The sequence below is a fragment of the Fistularia commersonii genome, chromosome 6, assembly GCF_037954325.1.
Source record: "Fistularia commersonii isolate RoL2024-O1a breed Wild chromosome 6, RoL_Fcom_v1.0, whole genome shotgun sequence".
Classification (NCBI taxonomy): domain Eukaryota; kingdom Metazoa; phylum Chordata; class Actinopteri; order Syngnathiformes; family Fistulariidae; genus Fistularia; species Fistularia commersonii.
In genome coordinates, this window is record NC_141289.1 from 9,021,030 (window position 1) to 9,041,531 (window position 20,502).

At 41.6% G+C, this 20,502-nt stretch overlaps 2 protein-coding genes across 16 annotated transcripts in view; one reads left to right on the forward strand and one right to left on the reverse strand.

Annotated features, from left to right (window-relative positions):
• LOC147233329 (R3H domain-containing protein 1-like) overlaps positions 1 to 4,567 on the reverse strand; it is a 48,590-nt gene extending 44,023 nt beyond the window's left edge. For 7 of the 14 annotated variants that reach the window (XR_015106269.1, XM_086148015.1, XM_086148008.1 and 4 more), the window contains exon 1: positions 917 to 1,074. The gene's annotated coding sequence lies outside the window, so the exon portion shown is untranslated. Of the gene's footprint in view, positions 1 to 916; positions 1,075 to 4,447 lie in introns of those variants that run through there. The other 7 variants (XM_086148016.1, XM_086148011.1, XM_086148010.1 and 4 more) reach the window with 2 other exon arrangements.
• Positions 4,568 to 4,795: 228 nt separating this feature from the next.
• The window catches only part of zranb3 (zinc finger, RAN-binding domain containing 3), a 107,116-nt gene continuing 91,409 nt past the window's right edge, over positions 4,796 to 20,502 (forward strand). For both annotated transcript variants that reach the window (XM_086148018.1, XM_086148017.1), the window contains exons 1-3: positions 4,796 to 4,927; positions 5,739 to 5,935; positions 20,473 to 20,491. In XM_086148018.1, coding sequence (XP_086004144.1) covers positions 5,790 to 5,935; positions 20,473 to 20,491 — 165 coding nt within the window. In that variant the 5' untranslated portion in view covers positions 4,796 to 4,927; positions 5,739 to 5,789. The remainder of the gene's footprint in view (positions 4,928 to 5,738; positions 5,936 to 20,472; positions 20,492 to 20,502) is intronic.

Consider the following 20,502-nt stretch of genomic DNA (forward strand, 5'->3'; position numbering starts at 1 on the left):
TCAATTTCAGGGCAACTGAGGCTGTGTCAGTTTAAGGAACTGCCTGTAAAAGCTCCCACTGAACGAACCTAAAAAAGAAAAACAGGCACAAATGAGCGTCTAATTGCACTGCTCAGCCTGCCTTCAGGTCACATTACGGCGGTGGGAGCGCGAAAGGCGCAACACAGACACAGCCAGTCAGCATTAATAAATTAAATCCACAGCCAGGCATGTAGGTAATCCATTAGCTATCCCAAAGGAGAGCTTCCTGGGAATATCAATCTAGGCAATTAGAGGAGAAACAATAAACACAGTCAACTAACATGCAAGCCTTGCAGTTTTAATCTATGGAGCCTTGTGAGAGAAGAAAAACTTGGAAAGTCTGTCTGAGTCATTAAAAGTCAATTTGCAGAAAACACCTGCAGAACAAACAGGGGGGCCGGAACAAGAGCTCGGCTGGAGAACAATGTTGAGAAAAGCCTCTTATTTGCTGATCTTGGTAAATTACCCTCGTAATGAAGAAGAGGCGACTCGCAGCTAACCAGGGAGCCACTGGGCTCTCTGGCTCAGCTTGGAGTCACACGGCTCTGACAGCGCACCAAATGTCATGTTCCACTCGGTTTATCAAGCCAAAGAGAAAACATGCACATTTGATAAGTGACCCGCAGCAGCGCAATGATAAAAGACGCAAGAAAAGCTCCTGCTGATATTTTTTCACCATGAATTTAGGTATTAAAACATGAATTAGAGCACGGGTTCTTTTTATATGGTTCTAAAACTAAACCTTTTGCAGCCTACTCATTTTTTAGATGGGTGAAAAAGGAAAAACAGCAAATGCGTGTGGAAAAAAAAAAAAAGAAGAAAATAAATAAAAATCAGAAAAGGGCAACCATTAAGGCAAACCATTAATAAAGCGGCCAAAAGCTGCAGGACCTACCTGCCCGGCAGCTCTGCCCTCCATCCCCTCTGCTACTTGGCCGCTTAGTTTCCATTGTACAGGAGGCACAATTTACTTGAGGAGGCTGGAGTGTTCTCTCAGCTCGCTCCTCAGCAGCTGCCTGCTGCCTCCTGCACGCTCGCTCCACAGAGTGAGGGTGGAAGACAGAGAGAGGGGAGTGTAAAAGGAAGAGGGCGAGGGGGAGCGGGTGTCATAAAGAGAGGGAGGGAGAGTGGAAGAGTGAGCGAGAGTGAGCGAGAGAGAGAGAGAGGAGGAGGATGCTGTGAGAGCACAAGTCTACCTGCCACAAACCATCAAGCCAGCCAGCCTTGGAGACAGCGCCAAATCAACAGCTGGCCCCCGCGTGATGTCAGAGCCTCAACAGCCAGTCACAGCGGCCGAGACCGGCCGGTGCTACGGAGCACTGACTGAACCAAAGTCACCAGCTAAATGGGGCTCTTCATTAGCTACTCTGCTTCAGATAGAGGCGGGGGAGGGGGAGGAAAAGGGCAGGCAGGGACATGGGATAGATGGAACAAGGCTGAAAGGAAGGAGGGGAAGATAAGACAGCAGGCGGGTGGAAGGCAAAGCAGCAACAGCGATAAGACGGAGAAAGGAGCACAGAGGAGGTGAAAGAGGCAGCGGAGGAGAGAGGGAGAAGGCAAAAGGGGAGGGGAAGACGATAGCAGATAAGAACATGTCCATGGCCAGCTAGGTGCTCGAAGACCAGGTGGAGAGTCGATGGGGAGGTGCTGGCCGCTGAGAGGCCGAGCTGTTCACTGGGCTACCTTCCAATAAAGCTGGCACCCTGCTTTCCATACACGAAGACGGGGCTATGGCTAATCCCACTGACTCAGAAAACCTGACGCACCAACCATCACAAAAGGAAGAGAAGGAAGATTCTGTAATACAATGCACTCAAGGCAAACTATAATCTTAAGGATAGAAAGCAATGCTCATCTTGTGCATGATCAGACCCAGTTCATCTCAAGCTACCTTTCAGGATTTTACAGCATTCAGAGAGGGAAAACAATAAGCATTTATAGATCTCAACTTGACTTGTTAATATATTCAAAAGTATTGTACATTTTCTGTACATGAGGATGAGGTAACATGGATAAAATGAAGATGGGGGTCAGAAGAGAGGAAAGAACAAATCAAGACGCACTTTCAACACTAAGTGACTGACGGGCTGTCAGGGACTTAGGAAGTCACTAACGGGTTCAAGTCTAGACTGTTATAATGTGATTGTTTTTGTCCTTTCAGTCACTCAGACTCTAACAGCAAACACAGAGGGCAGAAAAGTTCCTGCTGTCACTTAGCAACCAACACTGAGCTGCGACCACCAATCTGATCCAATCCTGCCTCATAATTGTACCATTCGTTATGCCAGGTCTCTGAAGAATTTATTATTGTGCTTCCTTAATTCCATGAAAAGGTCACCAATTGAACAAACAATTTATGGATAGATGGCTGAATTATTTAATGGCCCTGACCAAATATTATAGGAAAGAGAGATTTCCCCCTGGAAGGCAATGAATTATTTAGACATTGAGCCACATCTTTTCAGAGGGCTATAACACGCCATCCTCAGCCTCGATATCAGATAATGTCATCAGCGCCAAACGTGCCCTAACCTGTGTAATGAATGGTCAACAGGCAAGCACCGAAAGCAGCCTGACCAGACATCCCATCACAGTGGATTAGCAAACAATTTTTTATATCTATTTTAAGCCTTTCGTATGGCGTTTTGCAACTTGTAGACACAGTAAACAGTCTGAGCCAAGATGTTATGGATAATACGTTCAGCAAAAGAGAGAGAAACCATGTGTGTTGAATATTTGATTATAAACCACACAAAAATAAGTATGATCACAACCCCCGAGAGAAGCCAATGTTAATGAAAGATAATATTGTAAAACTAAAGTGAATACATTAACCACATCCGCCAGGTTCTATTGACACTTTCATGACACCAATACTATTAGGATGCCCATCTGCCTCAGTGGTAGCCACGCGCACACGATAATTTTCATTTCTGTAATCTGAGCCGATGAGGCCATAAATCATTATTTTTTCTTGCGACTGAGTAATAGGCAGATCAATTACTGATTAAACAAGTGGTGAGATTTTATTATTCCCGCGTGGTCTTATTTACGGTGTCACGCAAAGTTTATGAGTTCACCATTAGAAGACCAAGCCACTGTGTTTACACAAATGTTTATAAAATTTGACGCTGACAAGCCAATTCCATTGCACAATTTCAGTGATTCAGTTACTGCAATTCAGGTCATATCAAATAAACCGTGGGTTAACTTAATGACTGTATTTCAAAAGTGCGAACTCTATAGAACTCCCTGTTCGGCAAGCACAGGTAAGCTGATCAGGTGGGATGGAGCTCCCTGTCACCCTGTCATCTACTCATCCAGGCTTTGTTTGATAATAATAATAATACATTTTTAATTTATTAATCCTTCGTGGGGAAATTAGTTCTCTGCAATTATTCCATCATGGATGAGCCATGAGCGGTAAGCCGCCAACCATCAGCGCCAGGGGAGCAGTTACGGATTCAGTGTCTTGCTCAACAACACTTGGACACACTAGGAGGAGCCGGGAATCGAACCAGGAATGTTTGGTTCCAAAGACGATTGCTGTACCTCCTGCAACCCCTTTTTAATGATTTATCCTTTATTAATCCCTTGTAGGAAACATGGCACATTACATTATGGCACATTACTTTGATATTAATAAATCAACACCATGTCATGTAATGTGCAAGACAAATTGGATATTTTAGGGAAAACGAAGTCAGTTGTTTAAGCTCTTGATTTTGAGCAACTTGGACAACAAACAAACACGGACACAAGTTGTGGATCAGGCACCCCTACCCCACATCAAGACGTCACTCCGAATTTCAGGTCAAAATATGGCCATTCTAATGCGCCCGTCGTATTAGTAAAGCTTTAGAACCGCAGATTTTCGTGATCTGCATCTCATGCGAATTATGTGCGACGGCTTTTTTTTTTTTAAACCAGGAAAACGCTTTTTAAGTGAGTGTTCATTGAAGTGGGGATCTGTGTTTGGGGGTGCTGGCTAGCAGTTAGCGTCAACCTGACTTCACACTATTTGTTCGGCGTACATTTAGCGAAGATGAACCCGGGCCTAAAAGTTATTAGATTGCGCGATGGCGTTTAAGTTTACCGTGCTTAGAAGGGTGGCTAGCGTACGTTTCTTTTTGTAGGACAGGGTGTTTTATTATTTTGACGTGTTTAGGGAAAAAAAACAGCGCAACACAATGTGGTAAGAGTCGGGTGGCTTAAAGGGGCTAAGCTAACGAGTATTACCTGCCGCCTCGGCTTGCTAACACTTGAGAACGGCCGAACACCGGCGCCCTGAGCTGTCACGCACAAACAAGAGGGGTGTTTACTGCCGCCAACTAACGCTAGCTTGTGTTACATGATTGGGAACTCTACTGTTAACGCGACTACATTATTATGGCGGGGACACTGCGGACGTCCAATATTGCCTTACCGCTTTGGTTTCAAAATCGTTGGACGGCCGTTGTGTCTGTCGAGGGGTTGAAGAAGCTAGTGTTAAGTGGCAGAGTGAAAGCGGCGGCGGCGGCGGCGTCCGGAGATCTGCGGGAGTGCGTCAGCTTCTCACGCTCGACACGCAGGGGGCGTTTAAAATATGTCACCGCTTGAGTTTTTTTGATTATTGTATTTTCATTCATGACAGCTTTCTTTTTAAATAAACTTCAACATAAAATACGCACTTCGTGTTAAATATTGTACAGTATAGGTGTATTTCACCCCAGTGACGGTTTTTCATATTAATGTGCGGTATCAGAAAGCTGCGTTCAAGTGTAATCGGTCATCCCAGTACTAGGGTGCCTTGTGTTACAATCTGAGTGTATCTTCACTGTCCCGCGAAATCTTTCCCTGTGTGTGTGTTTGTCAGCTCAGCCTACCGTCTCCAAAACAAGTTGACTGCACTTGATCCATTCCTCTGGTAAGCAAACCTCACAAAGACACGACAAACTGTCGAGTTTATCGTTTGGAATTGCAAGCACCGGGTCAGCAAGCAAACCTAGCTAGGCATCGAAAGTTGTGTTAACTGAATGCTAGCAAATCGACTCCGACTCTGGCAGGAAGGTGTAATGTTGATGTTTTGAAACACATTTGGGAAAAATTTTATTCCCATTTTTTTATTCGCGGCTTATCGTACTGCACCCTCCTTTTCGCGCCTTAACAAACTGCATTTCGTGTTGTTATCTTAAAAGAATAATAAAACAAGTTAGCTTGTGAAGCTAGCAGCTTTGCAACTTTCAACAACTAACGCCACTCTTACCTTGAAATGTAAGAGTATCGCATACTTCCGGTTGATGTCTCTAATTCCATTTCAACTGAACAGCAATGCAATTTGCAGAGCAATTTTGATTATACGCAGTTGTTCTTGGCGTGTTTTAAATTGTGTCCTTTCGTGCTCGTATAATTCAGTATATACCCCCGAAAATGGTCATACTACGATTGTAACTATTATATGTCCAACGTCTGCCCATGCAGCCCACAGCATGTCTTGTCCACGCTATACTTTTTTAGTTTAACTCCTACTTACGACTCATTATGTCCACTAAGCATTGTCATTTTAAAATCCTAATTTTTGTACCTCTGTCATGGCCAGTGCTGAACGATTCTGATCATCATTATAATGCGTGTGTGTACGGACTACACCTAAAATGAGCAGGATCACAGTTTGTCCCTACATTTTTTCTTCATTCAATTTTTCATTGTATTTATTTAATTTTTTTTTTTTTTTGCAGCCAAAAATCAGATCCCGCTTACTGAGCAAAGTTTCTGATGAGGACTTCCTAATGGAAATGGATGATAATGGCCCACAGACCTCTCACTGTGATACAAGATGGTCACAGCAACTGTCGGGCCTTCCTCACAAGCTCCTGCAGCGCCTGATGCCTTTCCAAAGGGAGGGAGTGGAGTTTGCTTTATCCAAGAACGGACGGTAAGCAGCATGTTAGCGTGTCAGTATTGCAGGTTCATCATAATATTATTCTGCGTCCGGTGCTTAGACTTCTTACACTTATGTCTTACTTTGAGGAACAAGCCCGACACTGGTTGCTGAACACTGATATGAGTGTTTGAAAGTATGGCCTAATGACAGGCGACATGTAGAAAATTAATATTGCCCATTAGCTGGATCGGACAATCCAACAAATCCATTTTCAACTCAGTGCAACAGTTTTTTGACAAAAGATGTCCATATATTATAGTTGTTAAGGTTTAATAAGGAGCTTTAAACCTGCAGGGAAAACTACATTGGCAAAAACTGTCCATTTCCTCTCAACTCAGCTTGATATGTTTTCAAGTGGCAGCTTTAAGATCAGCGGTTCACAAGTGGTCCAGTTCCAGGACCTTCATTTTAACTTACTCATTAAATTTTAAGCCAAATGTTTGACAATTTTAAGGACTCCCGACTGTAAACAATATGCAGTCATGCACTGTTAAAAGCATGAAATAAACAAGCAGTCACAAGCAACCATAAACAAAGTGCAGCTACGGCTAAAACCTCCACAGAATAAAGTGGCACTTATCTGGAACACACAGCCATATGCTTTTTAATCAAGTTTAAACACTTGGCTGAGCAAACACACTGTTGCTTTGGTCTTTGTTTTTGTCATAAAACTCATATCCAGTGTACTCCGAGTCATACTTGCATGTGGCCAGTTTACAGCTGCTAGAACAAGTCCGTTTACCGCAATGATGTCTTTAGTTTTGGGACACTGCATGCAGCTGTATACCTGTCTTGAGTAAATTCTCATTCGCAAGTTCTCCTACTTAGAAATCACAGAGTGGTCTAAAATTTTCACCGTTTGTGCATTTCCACTGAAAGTTTTCTTAGTTTTCTTAGTTTTCTTAAAGACACCTGTGTACCCCACAATCTGTCAAAAGTGTAGCAGCAAACATGAGTAAAACAAAAAAGCTGTCAAAAGACACAAGAGTCAAAATTGTTGATCTTCACAAAGCTGGAAAGGGCTACAAAGCAATTGCCAAGCAGCTTGGTGAAAAAAGAACAACTGTGTGATGCTAAGAAGGTGAAGAATCAGCCCAGAACTGGAGCTGGTGAATGACCTGGAGACAGCCGAGGGCCAACGTTTTCAAGGCTACTATTAGTAATACACTGAGACGGAACAGTTTAAAATCATACATCATATGGAAGGTTCCCCTGCTTAAGTCATGTCAAGGCCCGTCTGAAGTTTGTCAGTGACCACCTGGATGATCCGGAGGACTCATGGGAGAAAGTTTTGTGGTCAGATGAGACCAAAATAGAATTTTCTGGTCTTAACTCCATTTGCCATGTTTGGAGGAAGAAGAAGGATGAGTATCATTCCAATAATACATACCTACAGTGAAGCATGGGGGTGGAAGCATGCTCTGGGGGTGTTTTTCAGCACAGGGGCCAAGACAACTGGACTGTATTAAGGAGAGGATGAATGGAGCAATTTATTGTGAGATATTGGGCAAAAACCTCCTTCACTCAGTCAGAGCATTGAAGATGGGTCGTGGCTGGGTCTTCCAACATGACAACGACCCGTAGCACATGTAGAGGAGAACCAAGGAGTGGCTTCGTTAGAAGCGTATCAAAGTTCTGGGGTGACCCAGCCAGTCTCCAGACCTAAATCCAATAAAAAAATCTTTGGAGGGAGCTGAAACGCCATGGTGCTCAGCGACAGCCCCGAAACCTGAGAGATCAAGAGAAGATCTGTATGGAGGTGTAGGCCAAAATCCCTGCTGCAGTGTGTGCGAACCTGGTGAAGACCTACAGGAACTTCTGTGATTTTTTTAACAAAGGCTTCCGTACCAAATATTAAACTTGTTTGACTCAAGGCATCAAATTCTTATTTGACCCTGTAATTTACAAATAAATTGTTAAAAAAAAAATCATACAATGTGATTTCTGATTTTTTTTTTTTTTTTTTTTCTTTTGGATTCTGTCGCTGGAAATTTTAGACCATTCCATGATTTCTAAGTCGGAGAACTTGCAAAATCTCTGGGGTATCAAATACTTACTGACCTGATCTGACTACAGGTCAAGTACATACTTACTGTGTGTGTGTGTGTGTGTGTGTGTGTGTGTGTGTGTGTGTGTGTGTGTGTGTGTGTGTGTGTGTGTGTGTGTGTGTGTGTGTGTGTGTGTGTGTGTGTGTGTGTGTGTGTGTGTGTATATATATGTTGTATATATATATATATGTGTATAGTGTGTGTGTATATATGTATATGTGTGTGTGTGTTTATATGTATGTATGTGTATATATATGCATATGTATATATATGTATGTATGCATGTGTATATATGTATGTGTGTATGTATAATTGTGTGTGTGTGCGTGTGTGTGTGAGTATAGATAGATAGATAGAGGTGTGTCTGTGTATATAATTTTAAAAATAGTTCTCTACTTGGGGTCAGGGTTGGGGTAGTTTTTAACCATTTGTCAAATATTAACATGCTGAGAACAGAAAAAAGGATGCTTTACCACTGGTAAATTATATTTCCTATTGACTGCATTGGTTGACAACAATATAACAACCTTATATACAGGCTACTTTACCAACCTTGCCCTGATGCCAGTACACACTAAAATAAACAGAAACTGCCCCAGTTCTATGTACTTTCTGTCAACACACATACAGGCACACTATCATTATCATTATCTATATTATCATTAGTTCTCTTGTACAACATGCCTGTATCTAAGTTTTGGTCTGATTTTCAAAAGTCTACGTTTTCACCTATAAACCCAACATGCTTATTATCTATATAGTTCATGTGTTGCAGTACTTGTAATACTTAACTTAAAATAATTCTGAAAGTCCCTTGTTTATTCATGGGCATCATCATTTTAGGAGGCAATCCTGCTCCACTGGTACTGTACAGATGAAGTGCCAGGAATGTATGTGAATACAGAGGCTTGAGGGAGTCAAGGTTATTTCTCCTAAAATGCTCCATGGGAAGCCTCTCAGTTGCCCTTAAGAGTTTGGCCGTTGCACATTAGCTGCTGGAACTAGTGTACTTGCCAATTTCCTCACCTCACCAGTCAATGTACACTTGAGGTCTCAGCAAGGTCAGCACCAGGCAAACCAGTCTGATGGGGGCTGCTGTGATAACTTGTGGCTCTTATCAATTCAGGAGCACAAAAAGGCAGCTCTTTGTTAGATCGGTAGGTCAGGAGTCAATTGGCCCTCGCAGCACTGTGTGGATAGCCAGTTCAGTCAGCGGTGTCGCAAGTGACAGTGACAGCAACTTGGGCTGTTTCAGCTCCAAGACAAACAGGAGCCCTTTTATACTATAAGTCCAGGAGAGTAAAATGAACTAGAAAAATCCCGCAGACATTTTGACAGTGCTTGCTTCTTGATGCAGGCACTGGGTCAATCTCCGTTAGATGTTGACATTTGTAATTCCACACCTCGGCAAATCCGTTGACATTTTTTGCATTGTTTTTGGCACTGTTGTAATTTCAATTCCCAAAAGCCGTCCCACACCTTCCTCATCAAGATGCATGAGTAGCTGCAGGGGTAGTACATACAGTATGCAGTTCTCCATCATTCCTGTGGTAATATTCATGCAAAGTTTTGGTGACTTTGTTGACATCGCAACTCAAAATATTATCAGAAGTTTTCCGATTGAGACATACATTTTCATATTCAGTTTATGTGAAGCTGCCAGTGGAATATCCAAACATAACTAATATGGAAATTCAGGATATTAGTAGATACTGTAACAGGTGTAAATGACAATCATATCTGTCAGTTTAAAGACTAAAACATAATAACATGCCCATAATGCCAGCATGCTGCTGTCACGCATGCACTAGTGGGACTCAATCTCTTAATATTTGAGAGATAAGTAAATAATGGACATCTAATTCTCTAGATCAGTGGTTCACCATTTGGGAGCTTCTATTTATAAAAGTCATACTGCTATCATAAGACAGTGACACTTTTTCAAACAAAAGTATTTCAAGTGCACATTCTAATCCTGACAACAAGCTAACATATTTTTTATTCCCAATGTTTCTTCTTGTATCCACGGAACCAAAAAGCCAAAAATTTAATTTCTTTTCTCTGATGTGCATCCGAATCTTCTTGTCAGGAGAGCTTGTTTCACCTGCAAACATGCAGTTCATCTGCTTACATTTTGAATTTGGCACTACAATTTGGAGAAATTTTGGATGTCAGTCCCTACAGTGGAGCTCAAGCAGGCAGGCTGACATGGGAAAGAAAGGAAATAGCAGCCCTTTAATAACTCCTGGAATGCACAGAGCATCATTGATGTCGGATGTTAACAGTGTAGGAGGATCCGTGGGCAGATTTTCCCTCTAAATCCTGGAGTCGTCATGTCTTTTCTCATCCCGGCAACAGGAGTACTGAACCAAATCGTCAAATGTTGTTGCAATTCAAATGCAGCCCGCTGTATTGGTCTGTGTAGGAGGGTAAGCAAATTTTATGGATTTAGATGACGGATCATGTGGCAAAGTTATGGTACAGTGCAACCGTAAAAACCCATGGGAAGAGGCTTTAATGTATTCTTTCCACATTTGCGCAAAACCTCATCATTTGATAGCTGATTTTTCGTCTACATCGCTATTCGACAATATATTCAACTATTAGAGTGTGAATCCCCTTTCTTTGAGCAAGTCTTCCTGGATATCAGAGGAAAAACACCAACGAAAACACCAAGTAAAAGTACATCCATCGAGACTTTGTGGCCACGTCCATTAAGGTGTTGCATGTCTTCCCTGCTGTGATTTGCTCAAATATTATTGGAAGTGACTCCCTGTGTTTTTATCGAATGAGGTTGTCTCTGCTGCTGTGAGAGAGGATCAATAAGCAGACTTTGTTGTGCGCTCTGTGATGGTCAAATTACCCAGAGTCCACTCTGAAGATAGAGTTTGTTGTCTGCTGACTAGTTGCTGGCTTTCCACCACATTTGTACAGTCCCATAAATATTGTTTATAATGCAGTGGCTGCACACAGAGAGGCTCCAGATAATCTTTTCAGAATTGTATTGGGAATTGCAACGCTGGCTTCTCAAAGGCCATTTGTGCAGGATAAATTAGGTACAGCAGCAGCCAGCGACTCTTTAGGGAGACGGTGTGAACATGAGTGAGAACACATGGAGATTTAGGTGTGTATAAAACACTCACCAAGGGGTCTGTGTGTCCACTGATTTGGTGATATCGGTCCTGCAGAGCTCATTCAGACTGGCCACCTGCCGCTTCTCACCAGGTCCTCTGAGTCTAGTAGGACCGGGTGATATGGGAATTTAGTTAATAACTAAATATCGTTGTATTCTGCAGACCGCTCCCGTAATATCGGTATATTCCACCATACCCGTCTGGATATGGAAAGTAATGTTTGGTGCCCAACAGTATGAAAAGCAATTTGATGATACTTTCAAGGCCACTGATTGCCACCGTCTTACGCAACTATTTTCATAAAGTAAACTCTCCCAGTATCACTCATTTTTAAAACACTTTTAATAAATCAAGATTATTTTCAATATACAAATAGCTGTTCTCAGGCATTTTTCATCCTTTTGAGATTTTTTTGTAACTGCTTACTCATTTCCCTCTGAGTAAGGGATTTCTTGATCTTTTTTTTGGTTGTATTTGGCACTCAATAATGTATCAATAACGGCTGAGAAGAGCATTTATCACAAAAACATAGTATATTGTCCATTGATGCATAAAACCATTTTAAATTGACCCTATTGATGGCAATCCAGTTCCCTTCAAAATAAACAAGAGACTTTGCACTAGGAGGGAAGGAGTAAAACATTTCACTTGTTCTTACCAAATCCTTAAAACATCCAACGTGTTCACAACATGGCTCTTGATCAGCTACTATATTTGGAGAGCATCACTTTTTAGAAACCTCATCTTTTTGCCACAAAAGAGATTCAACGATGTAAGTACTCATTTGCCAACATGCTGTCACTCGGCACAAAATAATGGCCCTTTGTGAGTCCATTTCAAGTTCTCGTTCTACGCAGCAGTCAGGATCCATTGTCTTTACAGACAGGAGCCGCGCGGAGTGGGCTTCTCCGTTATTTATTCTTATTTAGATATCTCCACTATATTCTCATCTAGTCACCATTAAAGATAAAAGATGGTCCGGATGATAAAATCTAACAGTTTTGGCAGCCTGCTTAGTTTGTCTGACTGTCAAACGAGGCTTCATGATTCATGTGAAAATTGTTGGCTATGCCAAGAAGTGGAGAGGCTTCATCTAATTCCCTTTACAAAATACCATCCGCACAGCAGCGGAGGTGGCTTCCATCTGATCTCGTTATAAGCTAATGTCGTGCCATTTTTCACTCCCGGCGCTTCACGCACCGATCAATTCACGCGGGGGGGACATATAAATGACAAAGCGCTCCTACCTGATGATGGTAGTGTTAGTGATTGGGCGTGATCGAGAGCTAAACCAGCTGTGACTTTACGTGAAATATCACATATACGTCAACATCAGATATTCACCTGACGCAATCGGAAACCCAGCCATGTTCGGAGCCGCTGAATGTTGCATGACCCGTTTATGGAATTCGGCTTAAAAGTTCAAATCTTTTTCCTCCGGGTTGAACTTGCCTGTGTGATTGACAGCTGTCCGTCAACAACAACTGCTAAAATCCCTAGCAGGGATATTTCTGCCACATGATATTAATGTGAAAAGATACATGATGGACAGTCTCTTTCTCTACTTCCAGAGACCGTTGAACAAAAACACAGGTTTCAGATGAAAAGAGGATTTGATGGTTGTTTTTCATTTTTATTCTTTGAATACACTAGAAAATGATTAATTTAACTTGACAATGTCTTTTGGATTTATACTGTGAAATAATGTACAATGGTTTTCAAAAAAAAGTTTATGTACTTAATAATGGCAATAAAAGCGTTTCTGAATCACAGCAAGAACGCCCCTGGTTTAACTTTCCATTTCTGTGTGGAGTCTCCATGGTCTCCCTTCGACTCCGTGGGGTTCCTCCGGGTTCCTCCCACAGTCCAAAAACACGTAGGAGGTTCAGTGGCGACCCTTGTTGTCCAAATGTGTGAATGGGAGAATGAATGGTTGAATGTCTGTGTGTCCGCAAATGACAGCAGGAACAGCCCCCATCCGAACCCAACCACAGCATAAGCAACACAGATACTTAATGAATGAATGAATGGATGGCTTGACATAATAGCAATATTTCATCTTTGATATATTCTTTAGCTCTATTATCAAGATATCCCCCTGATCTGAGTCAATTACTCAGAAAGATCATCTACTGAGTGAAGAGTGAAAAGAAAGACCTTTTTCGTTTTGTGCTTCATTTAAGGTCTTTGTCTCTTGGGCAATGCATTTCTGATTCCTCTCGATAAATAACAATATTTGCTTAAAGAATGTTTTCTTTTTAGCTGTGAACCCGGGAGGCCAACAGGGACCCATAGACCCAGTGGCTGATTATACATTATTAAAACAGTCAACATCGGTTTTATAGGAAAGTAAAGAGGCTGAACACAATGAATAAATATTATAGCCTTCAGGCTGAGTGTGTAAGAGGAGAGAATAAGCTAGCAAGAAGCACTGCCTTACTTTATATATTCAAGGAAGAGATTTTCAGAGTAAATGCACCATTTGAGCTGAAGTTATATTCACATACCTTTTATGTCCCATACTCTTCATGGGCACAAGGGAACAAGGATTATAATTAAACATTGCAAAGGATCATTCAAGGCCATAATGTATGAGAATAGTCACAATAACGCCTACACACTGTAGAGGAAAATATTCACAGCATAACATGACCCTGACAACTATTAATACTGAGTTCTTTTTTCCATTTTAGCTTTTCCTGAAAGCTTTAACCATTTGGAAAAAGAATTAGTTGCAATGCACATGAAATCCATTGCAAAAACAACCTCAAGACATTTTGAGTAATTAAACGTGTAAAAGACACAAGATTCTTGTCCCGGCAAGTTTAAATCATAAGCAATAAACCACAATATTGCGCACTTGAAAATATCTAGCCTCAGGGTTTGCTCTTGCAGGTTTATTTACCCTGGTAGGCGACATACCTGCCCCCGAACAGAAAGCTGAGAAAGGCACTTTTCAGGGCAATGATTAAAACGCTTGGTTCGGCCAAGAATACCGTAGTCAAACTGCTATCCATTGTTTTTGAACTGGAAGAATGGTGAAAACATGCCGGCATATCTGTTTATTTTCACCTATACCAGCCCTCACCACCCCCCACCACCCCCAAGCCCTGTCACTCAGGCAACCAGACAGGGTCACGCAGGGCTGTAGTCCCTGCAGCCTTTCTCCGAAAGTTCCCTCTCAGCTTATTTGCTAGCTGGAAAACTGGAAGAAAGATGGAGGTCCAGGGGACCGTGGTGGTTCATTTGATATGGGGTGTTCTACCAATCACAAGGACTGTGAAAATACTCTATAAGCGGAGTCAATGTATCTATTTTCTGAGTATGAAGCGGATGCATCTGATGCTGTCAACACTATTAACACATACGTACAAGATATTCCCAAGACTGTTACCAAAACCAGGCCCGCTAAATGCAAGTCTTCATACTGCACCAGTGGAAAACTGTTATCTTGAGAGTAAGCTTGTGTGTGGATGCTCCTTTTTCATTTGGCACCCACTTGTCCTCAACTCCTACGAAAAGAACAATCATGAAGTGTCTCTCAGTAGAGCGCCGTGTTCAGCAGAAGGCCTTGGGCTCATCATGTTGGCTGAACATTGCTGTGGCATAGAGAAAACAGTGCACCCATCCTGGCCTTTTAAGTTCCCTGATCAGTAAAGGGAATGGATTTCTGACTCAATATGTTTGTAAAATTAGAGAAGACAGGCTGAGAACAAGTGGAATTCAAAGTGGAAAACATACACAATAGATCATTACACCAGCCAAATACACGCCAAAATACACACCTTATAAATACAGTGTGGTTTGTGACTGAATTCAGTTGCTGACTACATTATTTTTGCTTCTGCTAGTATTTACTCGCTCTTTAGCAGTGTTTTGCAGATAAACCTGTAGGACACAATGTGAGCAGCAGAATCTGTTGCATACTAACACAAAGGCTGCTAGCAAGTCGCCCCTCCTCATATCTGAGGCAGTGCTCCAGGTCGTCCTACTTCACACATTGAAAATTGCAAGTAAACATAGACATTTAGTTGGTCTGCTTTGCCTGAATCCAATTTCAGCCATTTTGGGTCCAGATAGATTCTCTCCACTAAAAGCCTTTGTGAGCGTGTTTCAACAGTTGAGAAGTTCAAAACATTTGTATTTCTAATGAGAATGCAACGGTATCTGGGCTTGCCTAGAATTTAACAATTGTCCAACACCAAAAAAGAGATTTGTGTGAGGAATAAAAAATAGAAAAGTGAAACTTTTTGAAAAAAAAAAAACGTCCGACCCGGTCGTCCCTCCGTGTTTGCATGATATTTATGGGTAGATCGCACTTTAAAAGCCAACATTTAATTTTTTTCCTTTTAAACTATTGAAAGCTCCCCTATCCATCTCCTCCACAAGTCAACCACTCACCAAAAACCTTTCCCGCTAAAGGCGCCTTTGTTTTGATTTTCACTCCATTCACTGTATAAAGCAATCCTGCACTCACGACCTCTGAATGTGTGTGAGGTCCCTGTGGTTCGGACCCTGGCCCCCTTCAACTCAGCCTTTTGTGTAGCGTCCAACCTGCCCAGTGCGCCTCGCTTTTCAGTCCACCAAAGTTAACTTGGAAGATTGGGGTTGTACACAAGGCCACACAACACATCACCATACAGAGGTCAAACCCATCAAATCCTTGCAGCCGGTCTGGGTGGTAGAAGAGCCCATTTCCTGACACTTTGGGGCTCGTGGGTTTCGGAGATAACATTGGAAAGATGCTGCGACAGCGACCGTGCCGTCGTCAGGCAACGGCACTGCAGCATCCTCGCAGGCTCAAAGCGTCAAGACGACACTCAGGTTATTTAAAGGAGGATGATTAATGTGTTGCGAAATGGCAAGCACCTGCCCCAGCTGCACTCCCTCCCCACTGTGTGAGCGCACGCGTGTGTGGGTGTGTATACAAGATTGTCTCCATGAATGCGCACATGTATATGAACGTGCACACTAATTTACATGCGTTTGAATTCACGTGCACTCTTCCTTCTTCCTTATGTTCATGGTGCGTGTTGAAAGTTTTTTTTTTTTTTTTTTTGCTGTCTCTTCCTTTTGTGTTCATTTTTCACACATGCCGACACTTGTGCGCCTATATGTAAGTGTGTGCGTGCACAATGCGCTGACTGGGCCGGTGTGCTGGCAATTAGAAAAACCACCAGTGGCAAGGTGCACATTAATCATGTTCCTCAGCTGAAAGAGAGAAATGGGGCGGTGATGGTGGTGTCGGAGGGGGTAGTGGAGGGGGGAAGAGAGAGAATAATGAGAGAGAGAAAGAGAGCGTTTCGGAGGTTTTCCAGAGCTGCTCTGGTGTTCCGAATGGTCCAGTGCGATGCTGAAAGCATTTAGGAATAAGGAGGGTCGCAGCAAGAGGCCCAGACTCACTGGTTCTGACAACCAGAGCTCAGTCTATTCAGGAGAGCTGAAGGATGTGTTGCGCTCTCATTGTTCCTTGTCATGTACTCTGTAAAGAAACAATGCTTTTATGAGGCTGCTTAAAACACATCCAAGACGAGTCTAGGCACAGCCTTTTGCTTTTATCCATCCGGATTTAAAGGATTTTTTTTTTTATTTTGAAACAATTTAGTAAAACCCAGGAGCAGAATCAGAAGAAGATATGATGCTTGATGTAATGTCAGAGGTGCCTAAGGGAGTGTTTGAAATAGTTGCAATACTTGCTTGGTTTAAATTGAATTCAACTTTAATTTATTTTCCTTTGTAGAGTGTTTGGTTTTGGGTATATCAAGGGTTAATGGTGGTTAAGCTCGATTCAATGGCCCGAGTCTTTGATTGACTCACAAATGTTGATGTATATACGTATTTGTTGTAGTATTGCGTTCAACCATATAACAGAACATTTGGGTTTTCATCTGTACTATTAAAGAAGCACATTACAGTGATTTTTATGTTTTGTATGTATTTTTTTTTGTCTAATTATAATAATAATTTATCCTTTATTAATCCCTCATGGGATAAATTCGTACTCTGCAATTAACCCATCATGGATGAACGATTAGCCGTCCATCAGCGCCAGGGGAGCAGTTAGGGGTTCAGTGTCTTGCTCAACAACACTTGGACACACTAGGAGGACCCAGGAATCGAGCCAGGAATGTTCGAAAGATGCAATAGAAATTATTGAAACAAAATAGGCCACGATGCCAACTATTTTAACAGAAACAGCCAGGCAGTCTCACCTTTCAACATCCTCCCAATAATGAAGAAAAAATGTCACGTTATCTGTATGGCACACAAGATGAATTTTATTTTCTTGAAAAAGACAAGGCAGCAACATTAATGGTTCTCGAAATCATCAGTGCTCAAAAAGGGACTAATATGACCAAAACGGGGGGAAATTAATAATCAAGGATCAGCCTCCGAGGGAGATTTGATGAACGAGAAAAAAAGGTCTTTAATGCAATGGCCTAAAATTATTAAACCCTGCTTTGACAGCAGCCATGTGGAAAACTGGGCTAGGGAACTGCTCAACCAGCCAAATCAATACAGAAAGATTCCCTTCTATTTAATTTCAATCACGTACCGACAAAACACACAGAATGCAACGGGGTATTAAAAAAAAAGAAGCACAAGGCAGAAACTTAAAAGAAAAAAATAAAATAGAAATAGGAAATATGGGCCTGCATAACCAGTCAAATGGCTTCCTCCCCTGAACCATAAGAATACTGAACACGCTGAAATTGCAATTAAACATGAGAAATCATTCCATGATCAAAAGATTTCAATTCAATTTCAAAACTTCGACATGTGCAGTAATTCTGCAATATTCAACCTCTACACCCCTTATGTGCAATATTCCACAAAAATATATAAAACATAATATCTGGAAAATATTTCACTGTGCAGTACTTTTTGTATATACAAATGACTTTGTATAAATACCCAACCTTGACACATGCAATAATACTGCCACCCCTATGGGCAGTAGTTCACCAAAATATGTGAAATCTGGACAATATTTCACTGTGCCCTATTCTCTGCACATTTGATTCACGGTGTTCGTATTTAGTTTTACTATGTCTGTTGATTTGAGCTTCGTGTGTGCGTGCGTGCGTGCGTGCGTGCGTGTCTGTCTGTGACCAACACAGACTGGATATCCACCTTAATTACATTGTATTGCACTTTATAATGACAATACAACTATCTTATTCTATTCTGAGTTAGCATCTATGCTTCATAGCAAGAAAGTCCCCAGGGGCCTTTCTGTGAGGAGCCTTCATGCTCTCGGTTTCCTTTGGCCTCTCCAGTTTCCTCCCGCACTCCAAAAAAAAGGCAGGAGGTCTATTGCAGACCCTAAATTGCCAAGCTGTGTATGTCTCCATCTAGGGTCCAGGGTGACCCCACCTCTCAGCCAATGACAGCTGGGATATGCTCCGGCGCCCCCTGTGACCCCGAGTGCACGATAACTAGTATAGATGATGAATGAGTATTCTATTCTTAACCCATCCAAGTTGACTTTAATTTTAGCATGAACAGCATAAACACCAGTTCAGTAAAATGCAAGAAAAATAGGCTGATCAGTTTCATCACAAGTCCTTCTTAGAAATGCAAGGATTTAATATTCAGTATGTATTGAGTTACTCATGCTGGTTTATACATAAGCGGGGATTCTAATGGATGACAAATAATGAACTTGTAACAGATGTTTATGTTTCATAACCAAAAATGCTCTTAGTCTGCTGGCAGTCATTTTTATATTAACCCTTTACAACAATTGCTGCTGAATTTAACACTGAAATATTAGCCTGTTATGAATTCAAAAAACTTTAACAACATTACTTGTGAAATGGAAAGTCATTGAATTAAGAGTATTTGAAATTAAGGACTTCAAAAAATTAACACAACCTGGAAATGTTAGATAATTAATTTAATTATATTTTGATCTGCAGTTGTCGAGCCCCAGTTTTTAGTTCATTGTATTTTCCCTTCTTCATAATTGGCTTTAGAGAACTGGCAGGGAAATCTTCAAGTCGAGAGAGTTTCAGGGGATTGCCGATGTTTCCGGGTCACAGTGTTCACAGTCATTACAACTGGTTATTTTTAATCTCCTTTGTAAATTGGAGATTTACAAAGGAGATGCCACGCTGAAGATGGTTACTTCCTCCTGCCGTGTCTCCTCACCAGCATCATTTCCAGGAGTGAACCTACACGACTGTCTCAAAAAAAAAGCGGATATTGGAAAAAGAAATGGATAAATTTAGAAGCGGCCGAGGATCAGACAGTTTGGAGCCGCTACTCGATCCCCATTCCTAAACATACTAATTAAAATACGACATGCAAGAGTTAAAAACAGAATTGTCTAATGTTCATGTCTGACTCCACCCTGTTTGTATATGTGAACTTCATGAAAATGGAATAAAACCCTTGAAAAACAATTGTGATCGCATTCAACAGCAAGTATTTGTCTATTATTAAAAGATACTCCAACTTATTAAGTGGTACTCTAAGGGCCGAACCAGGGCTCTTTGAATTACAGATGCTACTGGGATGATAATGGCTTTTCGTTAATTCAAAATGAATAGGATTTGATTTGTTTTTACATTTAGGATCCACATCACTCGTTGCAACACCCATCGTTTGGCAAATAAGACGAACTATCTAAGGGTCACGTTTTAATCAACCGACAGCATTGAAAGAAAAGAAAAATGTGACAAAAGGAGAAAAAAAAATCTCTTTCATTAATAATGTGAAATAATATGTGAAGTTGTTGAAAAAATATAACCAAATCACATGCAGAAGGTCATGTTTTACCGTTGTTTTTCTGTACCGATGTGTCATACAGTTCTGAAAATAGTCCTTTGATTCATTATACCATTGTACTTTACTTACTTGGTATTCAGCTCTCATCAGATGTAGTTTCTGACCCCCCGCCCCCCCACTGAATCAGTTTGTTTTACTAGGATCATCTTCCCAGGTGTCCCAAGTGAACCAGCAGTTTAAATATCGAGCGGCATCAGCAGTATTGAAACCGTAACGCGGCGCTGATGCCTTCCCGGGTTATGAGGCTTGTCCGATGTGCGATGGAGCTCCAAGACTCCTGATTGTGCGCTTTTATGTGGTCTGGGAGGAACAAGAGGGTGTCTGGACAAGCCATGAATGTCTAGACAGCCCTTAAGCGAAGCTTTTTATGCTGCAGGAGCGCCAATGAAACAGCTGTTCCTCTGAGATATCAGTGTAGGCATGTCAATCTGTTCTCTTTATATGGTAGCTATATATAACTTTTAAATTAAAGAAGGCTTCTACTGCTGCTTGTAAGTTTGAAAATCCATCTCATGAAACTTCTCTTTGTTTTCTTTCTGTTTTTTTTTTACAGGTGCATGATCGCCGATGAGGTGAGTACACA